General features: G+C 36.1%; 1 protein-coding gene across 1 annotated transcript; it reads left to right on the top strand.

Moving 5' to 3' along the window:
* The first annotated feature begins 346 nt into the window (after positions 1-346).
* LOC143529407 (flowering time control protein FPA-like) lies at positions 347-9963 on the top strand. Its single transcript, XM_077025215.1, has 6 exons — positions 347-598; positions 3852-4094; positions 4175-4291; positions 5331-6067; positions 7139-8268; positions 9716-9963. The coding sequence occupies exons 1-5, from the start codon at positions 347-349 to the stop codon at positions 8265-8267; spliced, it is 2478 nt and encodes an 825-aa protein (XP_076881330.1). The 3' UTR covers position 8268; positions 9716-9963.
* Positions 9964-14364: the final 4401 nt, after the last annotated feature.

Here is a 14364-nt window from a genome sequence, read left to right as displayed (position 1 = left end):
TTTTTTTTAATAATTTATGAGTTTTTTTAATAATACGTTTTTTGAATATATTTATAAAAAAATAAAAAAAAAATCCGCTGGAGCCCCTGCTGGAGCCCCTCCACACTAGGGCCAGGGGCTCCAACGGGGGCTCCAACACCCCCTTATCCAGTTTCTCTCTCTGCCACACGTCACAATATTATTGGCTGGAGCCCCCACTTGCGCCCCGTTAGAGCCCCACATCCCTCAGCCTAACAAAGGGCAGGCCCGAAGGAACATATACTAGACTATACTCTCTTTGTTTCACCACTTGTTCTCTCAATACTTAATCAATCAATCAATCAAAAACCTCGAACAAAGCACAGCAATGAGGCCTCCTCTGAATTCCTCCTCCGATGGCAGCAAACTCTGGGTGGGTAATCTGACGCCGGATGTAACGGAGTCCGATTTACGGAACCTCTTCGAGAAACACGGCGCTGTTGACACCGTCACCAGTTATCCCTCACGGAGCTACGCCTTCGTCAACATGAACCGCCCCGAGGATGCCAGGAGGGCTAGGGATTCGCTTCAAGGCCTTCTCCTACGTGGCGCTTCCCTCAAGATTGATTTTGCTAAACCGGTTTGTACCGCCTCATTATTATTGTACCTGTTTCTTCTCCTTCTTATTATTAGGTCACGAATTTCCTATTATTATTTTATTATATGCGATTGTGATTTTAATTCACGCGGGGAATGCTAATTAGATTGCTAACCTAGGGTTTCAGGAACTTACAAATTGATTTCTCTAAAATCTCGATATAGATAAATATATCAGGGCGGCAATCTCACTTTTGTACAAATCGCTAGGTCGGTGGACCAGCGCTTAATTGGATCCAATCTATATGTAATTTTGCAAATATACATATATATACCAAATTTTATATATTTATATTTTTTTCAATTTTGACCCAAATAGCAATTAATCGGTGACTAGTTGGTGGGATACCGACTAGCAATTAACCGGTGATTAATCCGCACCTGGTCAGGATTTTTACAACCATGACGTAGCGATAGCGATGAAATGGTGGGCGCTATTTAATGTTCAGCGATAAGGTATTAGAATATATATATACATATATATATATATATATTAAATAGGAATTTCATTCACAAAATTGAGTTTTTACAGTGGAACTGGTTGACTTTGGCGCTGCTTAATCGATTTTAATGTCTAATAATTTGGTTTTTGATATTTAACACAAAAAAACCCTAATTATCGCTGTTTATTGAGGTGCTATACATCAGATAACGGGAAAGTACCGCTGTGCTATGAAGCGCTTGACAACTATGGAGTGACTCTAGTGTTTCGAGAACTTAGAAATTGTGATACTGCTAATTAGAAAGCAGAAAACACATATGAACACAGGCAAATAACTTCATTTGGGCATAAATCAGGACAATTTTGTCTTTGTTTGCTATCTGACATTATAACCAGAGCATATCAGAGCATATAATTGTATGATACACATTAAGCTATTATAATTATTACTCAAGTATCTCAGATTTACTACATTTGATGACATTGAAAACAATGGTGTAGGCGTCTGATTTAATAACAGTTTTTAACTCCCAATAGCATTTGCTACTAATCTTGATAAACTAGGGTACACAAATATATAGCTATATAGCAGCCTGTTTGGCCTTGAGATACATGCAATGTGATTGGAGGTTGAGGAGGAGAATGATTTTGTTTACGTTAACGCAATTTTACACTCCAGATACGCGTTTATGGATTTTGAGTCTTCGTCAGTTTAATGCAGTAGGCCACTTTTGTTAAATAGGTTTTGCTAAGCAACTAAGCAAATGGATTAGTTATATAACATCTACAAAAGATTAAAATACAATGAAGATATAGTTTGAATTTAAAGTAAACTTACTGAATTAAGGCCAACGAAACTAAAAGTACAACTTGCAACGTATTCAGTCCCTAAATGGTTATGTTTTTAGTCGTGATGGAAAGTTAAACACTTAGGGTGGATAATATTTGAATTAGTTTTCTTAAAATAAATGTGTAATCATTTTCAAGTGCGTCCTTGTATCTTTTGGAAAGCTGCAGCTCTGTATTTTTCATATCAAGTTGATTGATTATATTGCACTATTGCAGGCAGTGTTCACTACAGCCTGTTGTTCCTCGTTACAGCTGATTAATAGGACACCTAGGATTTTGAGTTTCCTCAATGGTCAGTTAATATGTTATTGCCAGATTAACTATTTAATAAATTAGTTAAACAAGATTAATTGGTTTAGGTGGGGATCAGCTGGGATTAACCTTGTAATTAATAAAGAAAGCATGCCACATGCTATTAGTTTAGCTGGTTGCCAAATTTGATTCAGGCCAACTCAGAAATATTTCTCTCAAATTAAAATAAGCGCTCCATCTTCTATATTCAGTTAATTTCTGCCTAATTTTAAAACAGTTAAACATTGCTAAATATATGAACACAAATTAGGTTTCTGCGAATCTGCAATTAGAAATAAAAAACTTGCTTCTTCTGAATCGTCTAGGATCTGGAATTGTGAAAAAAACTGCAAATAGTTGGTCCGATTTTCTTCCCTATTGGCTTGTGTTAGTCATTCCAATTGTCTCCACTTTGAAGTTTTTCTCAGACCCATCGGTGGAACTGTAATGCTATATGCACAAAACAATATAACTTAGCAATTTTGAAAAACAATTGTATGAAAATATTACAAACTATAAACTAAAATTTAAAATGGCCATGTATTCTAAAACTGATTATAAATTTATACATCAAAATAACCGCATCACTTGCCTGCATAAAACTCACCGGCTCCCATAGCTGTCAGGTTATTTAAATAATCAATACTGATCAAGGGATTTTGTTAAGGACATAATGTAAGAACAGACTGCTTTATTAATACTAGGTCATGGGCCACCACCACTCATCTATAAGTCGTCTGTGCATTTTCAGATTAGAGCGTGTTACAAGTATCCATTTCAATTTAACAATTAGAACTGATGGTATTACATCATTATTTTCATGTGATATTTTATAATTTTGAATGCGAATGTGATAAAAGTGATAAAGCAGCAGCCAATGTGTAATAAGAACATTTCACCTCCTTTTCTATTATTTGGTGCAAGTTCCAGAGAGTTGCAGCTGATCACTATAAAATTTTAAAACTTTACATTGATAAAACAGAATCAAAATTTGATACAAAAACTTCTGCTCAGCTTATTGCTGGACTTTGTCTATTGTAAATAGCTGAAGGTTGAGTGACAGAGGACTGCTACAAAACAAATTTTTAAAGTCCAAATGAACAAAATGTTTAATTAAACTCTTAACTTAAACCATGATAGTTTTCCTTTTCTTGTATGTTAAGTCTTGCAATCATTTTCTCTTAATTAACATGTTCTGTGTCATTCTGTATTAGTTTAATATTATCTATGGTTCATTGTTGGAAAATTATGTTAGTACATAATTATTCAAGGGTCTACAGAGCAGATTCTCACAAGTGGTTTTGGCTAATAACCTCATTATTTGTATTTTTGTTACATTCATTTTGTCTATTATATATATTTTCTTTTGGTGATCCAACAGTCATCCTCATAAGATATTGTTACATCAATACTTCTTGAAGTGAATACAGTGGTAACTGGTTTGTAAATGGTTTATACCATGGCAAGTGTAGTTTAATTTTTTAAATTTATTGAAGTTTGTTTGCTGATAGTTTCATATATCCAAACTTAAATCGGGTAGTTTTGTAAATGTTCACTGTGACAGTACGGATATCTGGTTTTATTTTTATAAAAAGCTAAACAGGGTTCACATTTTTCTATGTTATTAGTCCTCAGCTTACTTGTTAACTTGCAGGCTAAACCCTGCAAGACTCTGTGGGTAAGTGGCATCAACATGTCCACATCCAAAGAAGATCTAGAACAAGAATTTTCCAAATTTGGTAAAATTGAGGATTTCAAATTTATTAGGGATAAGAATACTGCATATATTGATTATGCCAGGCTGGACGATGCATCAAAGGCCCTTAAAATGATGAACGGAAAATACAAAGGTGGAAGTGTGCTTCGTGTGGATTATCTAAGATCCCAGTCAAAACGAGTAAGTTACTGTTTATAAAATATAATTATTACAACACATTTTAACCGTTTTTCCCTGTTTGACTTCCCTCCGTATAACAGGACTCGGGTCCCGATTTTCGTGATGCGAAAGAAGGCCAATATTTTAGAAATATGGTTCCTCATGATTCACCCTGGTTACCACCTGATGCTTCATATAATGGTGCCAAAAGGCAACAGGTTATAACCTACTTCTAGTTATGCTTTCTCTCTTGCATTCTTTCACATAACTTAGGCTAGAATATGCTTAAGAGGTGTCAATATGGGTGGGTTGGTTAATGGGTCAAAACAGGTTTGGGTTGAAAACTGATTAGTTTTTAATGTTGGTAAAAAAGATGTTACCATTTAGGCATTTAGTGTTCTTTTTCTTTTTAGTGTTCTTATTTAAAGTGGGGGTGTGCATGTGCATGGGTCAGATTTGGGCTCAAACCGAACCAACAACCGAAGATTTGGTTTCTGGGTTTTGAAAACTGTTCCATTTTGGTTTCTACGGGTTTTGGTTTTCGCAATGGGTTCAGTTTCAGATTTTCGGTTTTGCCCTTTGGATTTGAAATTTTTGGGCTAAAATGGTCCAAATATCGAATGGTGGGCCTATATTTTATTTAAGTTAATCATTAATTGATTGTTGCACATTTGGGCTACACTATTTATTAATTTTATATATTAACATTCAAAATTCCAAAAAAAAAAAGAAAAGAAAAAAAATAAAATCCATAAGTTTAAGAACAAAAGTTGGTATTTACGGGTTCGGTTCAGTTATAAAAGTGGGTTTGGTTTTCATGTGTGTTTTGGTTTAGGTATTTTAGTTTACCAATTGGGTTGAAATTTTTGGGCTAAAAATGCTCAAACTAATAAATTTGGGTTAAAGTTTTTTGTTACTTAATGATCAATTGATTATTACACATTTGGGTCTAAAATTTTTGGCTTATACCATTTAATAATATCTTTATAAACTATTTAATCTTCAAAATTCAAAAATTAAAGTTATAATCCATAAATTCAACTATGAAAGTCTGTTTTATGGTTTCAGTTCGTTTTTTTGATTTTTTGGTTAATGCAGAACCGAAGCCGAACTTGATACTCAGTTTTTGAAACAAACATAAAACCAAACCGTTGGTTTCGGGTTGGGTTCGGTTATTTCGGTTTGGTTATTTCAGTTACATGTTGGTTATATCGGTTTCATGCATTGTTGTAATCTTTGTTTGTGTTCATTTTACAGCATAACATGCCCTTAGAAGGAAACGAAGTGCAACCAAGTAACATTTTAATAATTTCATATCCACCCGTTGTTCACGTTGATGAACAGATGTTACACAATGCCATGATATTGTTTGGCGAGATTGACAACATCACAAGTTTCCCTTCAAGAAATTACTCAATCGTTGAATTCAGAAGCGTTGAAGAAGCACAACTCGCAAAAGACGGGTTACGAGGCCGTCTTTTTAACGATCCCAGAATATCAATCATGTTTTTAAACAACGAGCTTGCACATCATCCTCATGGAATGTTTAACGAGTTCCCACCCCCGGGCCCACAACTGGACCCATACGGTCATCCTATGTTAATGCCAGCTAGACCTTTTGGTCCTCCAGATGGATTTGATCCTCAGCTCCACGGTCCAGAGTTTAACATGCCACCTGGCAGTAATTCGATCAATCCAATGGGTCTCCTGAACTGGAGACGGTCTTCACCAATTTCGGGGCCTACCAGGACATCTCCTGGGACATGGGAGGTTTTTGATGGAAGCCAATTGCGTAGGGAACCCAAAAGGCCGAGAACCGATCAGGGTCTGTTGGGCCCTGATCCGTATAGTGGGGCCACAAGGTTTCCGAATCGTGGTTCTGAAACGGGTCGACCTGGTTCTGACTATATTTGGCGGGGCGTTATTGCTAAGGGTGGGGCTCCGGTTTGTCATGCTCGTTGTGTTCCTATCAAAGATTGGATTGGATATGATATGTAAGTGATTTTCTTTCTTCTTTTTTTATATGAGGGTCGACCCCTTTGAATTACAGGTCAAAACAGGTTCAGGTTGTAACGGTCGGTTTTGGTTTTTTTTCTTTTTTGGTTTTTTGATTTTTTTGTTTTGTCATTTGGGCTTGAAATTTTTTGGCAAAACATGTCCCAAAAATTACAAATTTGGGCTTAAAATGTTTGTTAATTAACTATTAGTTGATTAACATATTTGGGCCTTAAATTAGGCCTGTAAACGAATCGAATGAACACAACGGAGCATGCTTGTTCATTTAACTTTAATTTAACAGATCAGCGAACAATTAAATGAACTTGGTTTTCTTGTTCGTGAACAATAGAAGCAAACAGTTCATGACGTAGACGAACACGATTGACAATAGATGGATGAACATAACTGAGCTAAACTAACAAAAAGTACACGTGGACAACAATGTGCGGGGTCTAAAAAGTTGTTGAAATTATGTTGTAACGGCCTAAAAATCTAAATGAATATATTAACAAATGTAATTGAACGCATTAAACAAACGTACACTAACGAACATAAATGAACAAACATAAAGAAATTCAAACAAACAAACGTCCATGAACATAAATGAACAAACAGGACATGTGTTCATGTTCATTCGACTAACTAAATCAACAAAGTTTTTTATTCATGTTTGTCCGTTTACTAAATAAACGAACTTTCCGCCAAACGGTTCACTGAACTTTCGGTTCGTTTACAAGCCCACCTAAACTTTTTGGGCTAACCATTTCTTAAGTTACTTAACATTCAAAAGTTATAATTAATAAATTCAATAACAAAAGCCAGTTTTTTCGGTTTTCGGTACATGCAAGACTGAACTGGAAATTTGGTTATTTAAAAAGTATAAAACCAAACCCTCGTTTTGGCTTAGGTTGTTTTAATTTGGTTATGCTGGTTAATTCAGTTCTGGTTGGTTATTTTGGTGTAATACACACCTCTACTTTTGTTGGTTTTAATGTCTTTATTATTATTATTGTTATTATTATTATTATTATTATTATTATTATTCACCTGTGAATTTGACCCTGCAGACCTGAAGTTGTTAACTGCTCAGCTAGAACAGGGTTAGATACGCTGGCAACACACTACATAGATGCTATTGGATTTGATATTGTTTTCTTCTTGCCCGATAGTGAAGAAGATTTTGCATCTTACACCGAATTTGTCCATTACTTAGGCGACCGAAACCGGGCCGGGGTTGCTAAATTTGATGACGGGACTACTTTATTCCTGGTCCCACCTTCTGACTTCCTTTCAAAGGTTTTAAACGTATCTGGACCCGAACGTTTATACGGAGTCGTTCTAAAGTTCCCTCAACATGCCTCTGCCAGCTCATCAACCCAACCTCAGTTTATTGATAAACAACAAGTGCCTTCTCAAAATGAGTACAATATTGGTGGGGAGAAAGTGCTGCAAGTTGATTATAGTGGGGCCCCACATGATGACTTAAAGTCAAACCCCAAGTCAACAGTTCCCCTTCCCCTTCCCCCTACCCTTCCGCCACCTGTCTCCACACCGACTCCTCAAACCGGGCTTTCTTTAACCCCTGAACTTATTGCAACTTTGGCTTCTTTAGCCAAGGGTAAGATCAATGGTCAGCAACAATCAGCGGGCCCCACTAATGAGAGACCGCATTGGGAATATGAACCCAAACCGTCCAACAATGCATTTCATGGTCAACCACATATCCTACCCGAGCATCAGGGTTATCAGTCGAACATGGTCAACAACTTACCTCCTGTTCAAGATTATTCTTTTAGTATGCCACATCATGAGGCGGTCCCACAAAGCGTGCAGGTCAACCAGCAGTATCTACCCAATGTTCCACAGGACATGCACCCAGGATATGGATTTGAACAAAAACCAGACGCAGGCTCGGGTTTACAGGCGGGGGCTAATGCTTATGGTGCTAATGTTTACCAGCCACAAAGGTTGGTGCCAGGTGGACCTACTGAGAATCTACCCGAGCAGATGCAGCAGCTGCAGTCGGCCTTATATGGTGCTGCAGCTGCTGCGGGTCAGCAGCAACCGGGCGATTTTGATGCTGATAAGAATGAAAGGTATCAGTCAACGCTGCAGTTTGCTACTAATCTTTTGCTTCAAATACATCAGCAGCAACCAGGACAAGGGAGTGGAAGTGGTTCTGGTTCTCTTCATTGAGGTATTTATTACCTATACCTACCCCATGTATTTTTAATTTAAATGCAAATATCCTTTTTTAAATAGAGAAGTTAAGATTAGATTTGTTTGTTGATTTAGAGGTCGTTAAATAGTCAATTTAGAGGTGTCTCTTAGTGGGTCAGGCAGGTTGGGTAACTGTCGAGACGGGCTGGGTTCGATCGGCCCACAAACATTTTGTTTTGTTTTGTTTTGTTAGTTATTACAATGATTGTCTGAATTTGTTTAATGAAGTGATATAGGAGGTATTGTCTGTATTTGAATACGTTTCACATGACTTCAACCTGTTTTCTTTTTAAGCAAAATTTTACCAACTAAAATAAATCGATCTGTTAGCGATAAAACGCAAAACAAGTCAATCATGTATATAAACGGGTCAAAATTGCCACCTTCATTCCCAACTATTGTTTTAGAAAGTCGACCGACAATGCTACTTTTTTACTATCTATTTTCCTTCTGTTTTTGAATTTGTCTGTCATCTTATGTGCGCTTTGAAATTAAGAAACTTTTTACTTATTTAATTCTGAATAGTTATTAGGCTACAAAACGAAACACCTTATTATTATTATTAATTAAAAGAATAAAAGATCAACATTTATTTACTCTTCTTTGGTAACCTAACTTGTTCTCGCTGGTTAATGGTGGTTTAGATGTATCTAAACTAGAGGTGTTAATGAGTCGGGCCGAGTCCTATTCTAAGCTAAAGCTAGGATCGTCTAAATTATAAAAGCTCGAGTTTATACAGTTTCGAGTCCGTCTAAAACTTGAACATAACTTGTGAATAATTTACAAGCTCTGCATTATATTAACAGTTACATATAGGAAATATATATTATTTATTTCATCTTATTCGTAATTGATATAATAATAAGAATATTTGCTATGTAATTATATATTATATTTAAATTATTAAATTCATCTAAGAAATTTGCTTGCAAGCTTAATCACAACTCGCTTATTAAATGAGCTTCAATTTAGGTTTGAACTTGTTTTTAAGTTAAACTCGATTCGTATTTTTAATTAATTGATCTTTAGGAGCCGAGCCGACGAGCAGTTTGATTCAATTATGCCCCTAAACAGTGTTTGTGGAAAGCAAATGACATCTATGGAAGATTGAGGGTTATTCTTAGTTATATATTTAGCAGACAGTCACAGTGGTAGTAACAAGTTTGACAGTGGCTATCGACAAGATATATAACAATATAATATAATATGTTTCTCAAGACGGATTACAGTTACACTATCTTTGTCGTCTCACAAAAATTAAATTGGATTTTATGTCCTTTTGCAGGACGAATTAAATAATTAAATACGTGCTCGTTAAAGTTAGAAAATCTATAATAAGATTAAAACTTATGCACTAACAATTTGTTGTCGCCAGCCAATTCATGTTGTTATAAATAGCTAACGTCATTAAGGTGCAAGTGTAGGGTCAAAATCGGAACATTTTCTTTTGACGTGGCGCTTTCATGGCATATCTCAATTTGGTCAACGCTCGAGGTCAAATATATAATTGTTTCTTTGTATTGTGTTGTTGGATTTGGAAGAGAATGGTGTGATCGTTCGTAGTCATAAAACATGTTTTTCTCCTAAGTAACATGTTATGGATAAATTGCCTAGGACGGTTTGTGATTGAAGTTGAAGTTGATTTTGGTTTCTGAATTTAAGAAAATTTTGGGTTTTTTTAATCAAACTTCATATGATATTTTTGTTTTGTTCGACCGATTTGCTTAGATAAGATATCTTATGAGTACACACAATTGAGAAATGAAACAAGAATTGCTATATAATTAAGAATTAAAAGAAATCGGTTTCAACTATCATGAAATGAATAAAAGGGTGAAAGGGTTTAACCCAACTTTAAAAAATAAAAAATAAAATATAATAAAATAAAATCCTCTGTCATCCTTCTATATAACCAATTTAATCGCTTGAAAGAAAAAGAGAAAAAGAAAAATTAAATTGAACCAATAATATTTGAGAATAAAATACATGGGGACTTGTAATGACTTTGGGTTGTTTTTTGTTTTTTTTTTTTTTTGAATGTTAATGCTTTCCTCCTAACCCTATTATTTACATTAAACCACTATTGCCAGGAATCAAACCCTGGACCTCTCACCCAAAGGCCAAAGCCTTTACCATCCCACCAAAGTGGAGATGGTCATAAGATCTGATTGCAATTTGCAAATAAATGAATTTATCTTTTACTTTAAGAAATAGCGACGAACTCTTAGAATTTAGGAAATGCCATCAATAAAAGAAGGATCAATGGTGTGTATGAAGAGTAATAGCATTCCCAATGGATTATCTAAAATATGTGGGGGGTTTTCATTTCTATAGATGGTTAAAAATGGTTGTGAGAGGAAGAGAGAAAAAATGTTACTATTTATGGTTAAATTTGGAGAAGCGTACTGTTCATCTCTATAATTTTTTAATGTTTTTGAAAGTGGTTGTGAGTGAATGAGAGAGAAAAGGCAAGGTTGCAAAAGTCGCTAGGTGCTCCCAGGGCGGTCGACTAGGGAATTGCGAGTACTCGGTCTAGGCAGGGTGTACTTGGGGAGTACTCGGACATGGTGTTTTATAAAAAAAAATTAAGTTGTCGAGATTATATATATGCCAAATATCAAAAGTTTACTAAATATTCTACAAAATATAAACGAAAAATATAAAAACAATTAATAATACTTACATATTAGTTCAAGAACTTGTCTCAATTAATGAAATACGTACCTCAATCGAACTTAAATAAGAGGTTGCGAGGTTTAGAACTTCGAATCAAATGATAACAATGGTGGTTGCGAATTTAAAACTGAAATTAGGTTGCATCCTAGCGTGAAAAGAAAAAAAACAGTGGTGGGCTTTTAGAAAAATTGTTTTTTTTTTAATAAAAGTCAAAATTTTGCTAAAACCAAGTTGGACCGCCTAAGCCGAGTAGAGCCGCCTAGGACCGAGTTGGACCGCCTGGGACCGAGTTTGACCGCCTAGGGCCGATTCTTAGTTTTTTGACCTTGGAGAAGAAAAGCGGTGCAGTGAAGTGCCGAGGAGCGCCTAGGCGCCGAGTACTCAGCCGCCTAGGCCGAGTTTTACAACACTGAGAAAAGGTAATGATAAAAGTATAAAAAAATATGATTTAATTGAAAATAAGAAAGAAAAGATAGTGTTTTTAATGTAATTATAGAGATGGAGATGAAGAATTGAATGGGAATCTTACCCTATATTCATATATATCATATAATTACACTAAAAATCACTGTTTTTTCTCTCTTCTGTTTAATTAAATAATACTTTTTATACTTTTATCATTATTTTTTCTCTTTCCTCCACTCACAACCACTTTTAGAAAATATTAAAAAATTACACTGTATGAACAGTGAATCCCCAAATTTAATTTTCCCATATAACATTTTCTCTCTCCTCTACTCACAACCACTCATAACCATACCATATAATTTACAAATTCCCTCACAAAAATATAGGGAATGGGCTGAGAATGCTCTAAGACACGATCTTAATTATTCGTAAATAAAGATAGCAGCATTTATAAACACTAAGTCTGACATAACTGGTTTGCCAAGTTAGATAACGGCTAGGTTCAATCAAATTACGTTTGAGTTAAAACGGATTATGAACATGATGAATATTGTATATTCAAGAGATGAAAGAAAGAGTGGTTATGTTTTGTTAAAGTGGAACATGTTAAAACTTGAAATGGTTGTGAAATAATCTAAAGCAATGCTCGCTAATCTAACTACGCAAATTAACGATGCTAAATGAAAAAGCGTGGATCGACTCACTGGTAGACGATCTACTTTCCTCGGGTGTGATTATGCTATTTCACCGATGGTTTCTCTTGGATCTGGGTTCTTCCACCTACAAAATGAACAGCACCGTCAACTTACCCCTCAGAAAGGGACAGAGGGGTCCTCTTTGGGGTAACCCTCCGGTGTGAGAATAAGTATTTGTGGAGAAGATAATAATATGTCCAGAGTAAGGAAATCTGGAGAATATTGCTTAATAGCTGAATACTCTGTGTGATTGTGTTACTAGCTGTAACTGTCTGTGATTGAATGTAATTGAATATGATTGAATGTGAAATGAATGTGTTACTGGCTGTAACTGTGAATGATTGAGTGTCTCTCCTTGTGGAGTTGATGCTGTATTTATAGTGCTAGGGTTTCCACTGATTGGGCTCAGCCTTGTTGGCCTCCTCCAATTGCTCTGCGCCACGTGTCCTCTGGGACACCTGGTGCTTTCTCATTGGTTATAATTACGTGGTAGCACATGGGTTATGCTGAGTTGTCCACCTTTCATTTGGCAGCTGTCAACATCAGCATATTCTTATTCCTTAAAAAGATACCTTCTGGAAGGTTGTCTGACGTGCACAATCAAGGTTGCCCTAATCCTGATTTGGATAAGGACGAGGTTGATTATGTGCATGTGTGATATGCGCCAATCCTGAGGATGCGCGAGGTCTTCTCTTTATTCTCACGCGCAGATGTTTCATGCGCAGATGTGATATGCACGAGCATGTGATATGCGCCGCGCGCTGATGCGCCGCGCGCATATGTGATATGCGTGAGCATATGTGTGCCTGGGCATATGATGCCTGAGCATGTGTGGTGCCTGGGCATATGATGCCTGAGCATGTGTGGTATGCGCCATGCGCATAGGTTTTGGCTTTGTGACTTCTTAATGTCTTGATTTCAAGCCTCTTGTCTATATCTTGTGGGTTGACCCGCCTCGCTCGGTGTTGAGGCGGGTACATACCTCTTCACTAAACTCTAGGACCACCATGCTATGTATTCTTCAAAAAAGTTCCATCATAGCGAACTACACCAATAATTAGTAAGAACTAATACACGTACGTATATAGTTTAAACAATCAAATTGGTAATTTGACACAAGTATCACATATGTATATCAAGACGAAGATGTGTGACTTAGTTGTATTTGTTGCCAGTCTCAACCTCCTTGGTCTTTTATGAATCTTTCTTAAACATTTTGAGTCTTATAGTCCAGAAGTCCAGAACCAATCATTTTTAAATTCTAATTCTAATATATAGCTGAATACAACAATTATTATAGTTTAAGTTATCTATGAGATAACTTATGTATGCAGGTAAATCACAAAACTAAACCGATAATTAACCTTCATTTTCTTAAAATCAATGTTTAGTTTTCATTTATAATGTTAAAAACCATTACAATAACACACTTTGCTTACAATTTTGACCTAAAATTCATTTAAATGGCCAAAGTCTAAAACAACATTAAATGCTATATAAGAGCAAAAAGGTATTTACAACTACATTTTTTTTTGTAAAACTTCCCATTACTGACTATCCTATAATAATTAATTAATTGTTATAAATTAAATAAAATATAAATAACTTAAATATTTAATTGGTTGAAGTTTGTGAGAAAAACTTGATTAGTTAGAGGATTTAGGTGCTGTTTGTTTTTCCTCAGAAGGACTTCTCCACCTCTTTTGTCTGCACTGAGAAGAGGGCGCGCAGACGTTGGGCTCTGCAGTGTGTTTGTTTTTTCGAAGACGTTTCATTAAAAAACGTCTGCGCGCCCTCTTCTCCCAGAAGTGTTGGTATTATCACTTCTTTAACCTCTTCTACACATTTCAGCTTATAACCGATCATCATCCTCCTCCTAACCCTATTCAACTCCTTCATCCTCACCAAGCCGCCGGCCGCTCCACTCACCAAGCCGGCCGCTCCACACCTCCTCCGCTCCACTCACCAAGCCGGCCGCTCCAAGCCGGCTAACTCCACTCCTCCTCCTCTCCACTGCCGCCGCCGCTCCATTCACCACGCTGCCGCCGCTGCTCCGGCATCTTCTTGAAGGTAATGATTCATTTTAGGGTTATGCTTTCTTTCTATTCTTTTCATTTTAGGGTTTCTATATACGTGTTGTGAATTTGGTTATTGAGTTGATATTGGATTGATTGTTGGTTGTTGAGTTGATTTTAGGGTTTCTTAGGTAAAATTTGGTTATTGAATTTGGTTGTTGAGTTGATATTGGATTGATATTGGATTGATTGTTGGTTATTGAATTTGGTTGTACCGGC

This window comes from Bidens hawaiensis, unplaced genomic scaffold (assembly GCF_021521415.1).
Source record: "Bidens hawaiensis isolate Kalapana, Puna unplaced genomic scaffold, B.hawaiensis_p1.1 tig00008539_1, whole genome shotgun sequence".
Classification (NCBI taxonomy): domain Eukaryota; kingdom Viridiplantae; phylum Streptophyta; class Magnoliopsida; order Asterales; family Asteraceae; genus Bidens; species Bidens hawaiensis.
Note: the sequence above shows the minus strand (reverse complement) of the source record. Positions and strands in the feature narration are given on the sequence as shown.

Coding starts and splice junctions, on each gene's coding strand:
- LOC143529407 (XM_077025215.1), top strand. CDS start 347: ATGAGGCCTCCTCTGAATTCCTCCTCCGATGGCAGCAAACTCTGGGTG. Junction 599..3,851: donor AGATTGATTTTGCTAAACCG/GTTTGTACCGCC, acceptor GTTAACTTGCAG/GCTAAACCCTGCAAGACTCT. Junction 4,292..5,330: donor ATGGTGCCAAAAGGCAACAG/GTTATAACCTAC, acceptor TTCATTTTACAG/CATAACATGCCCTTAGAAGG.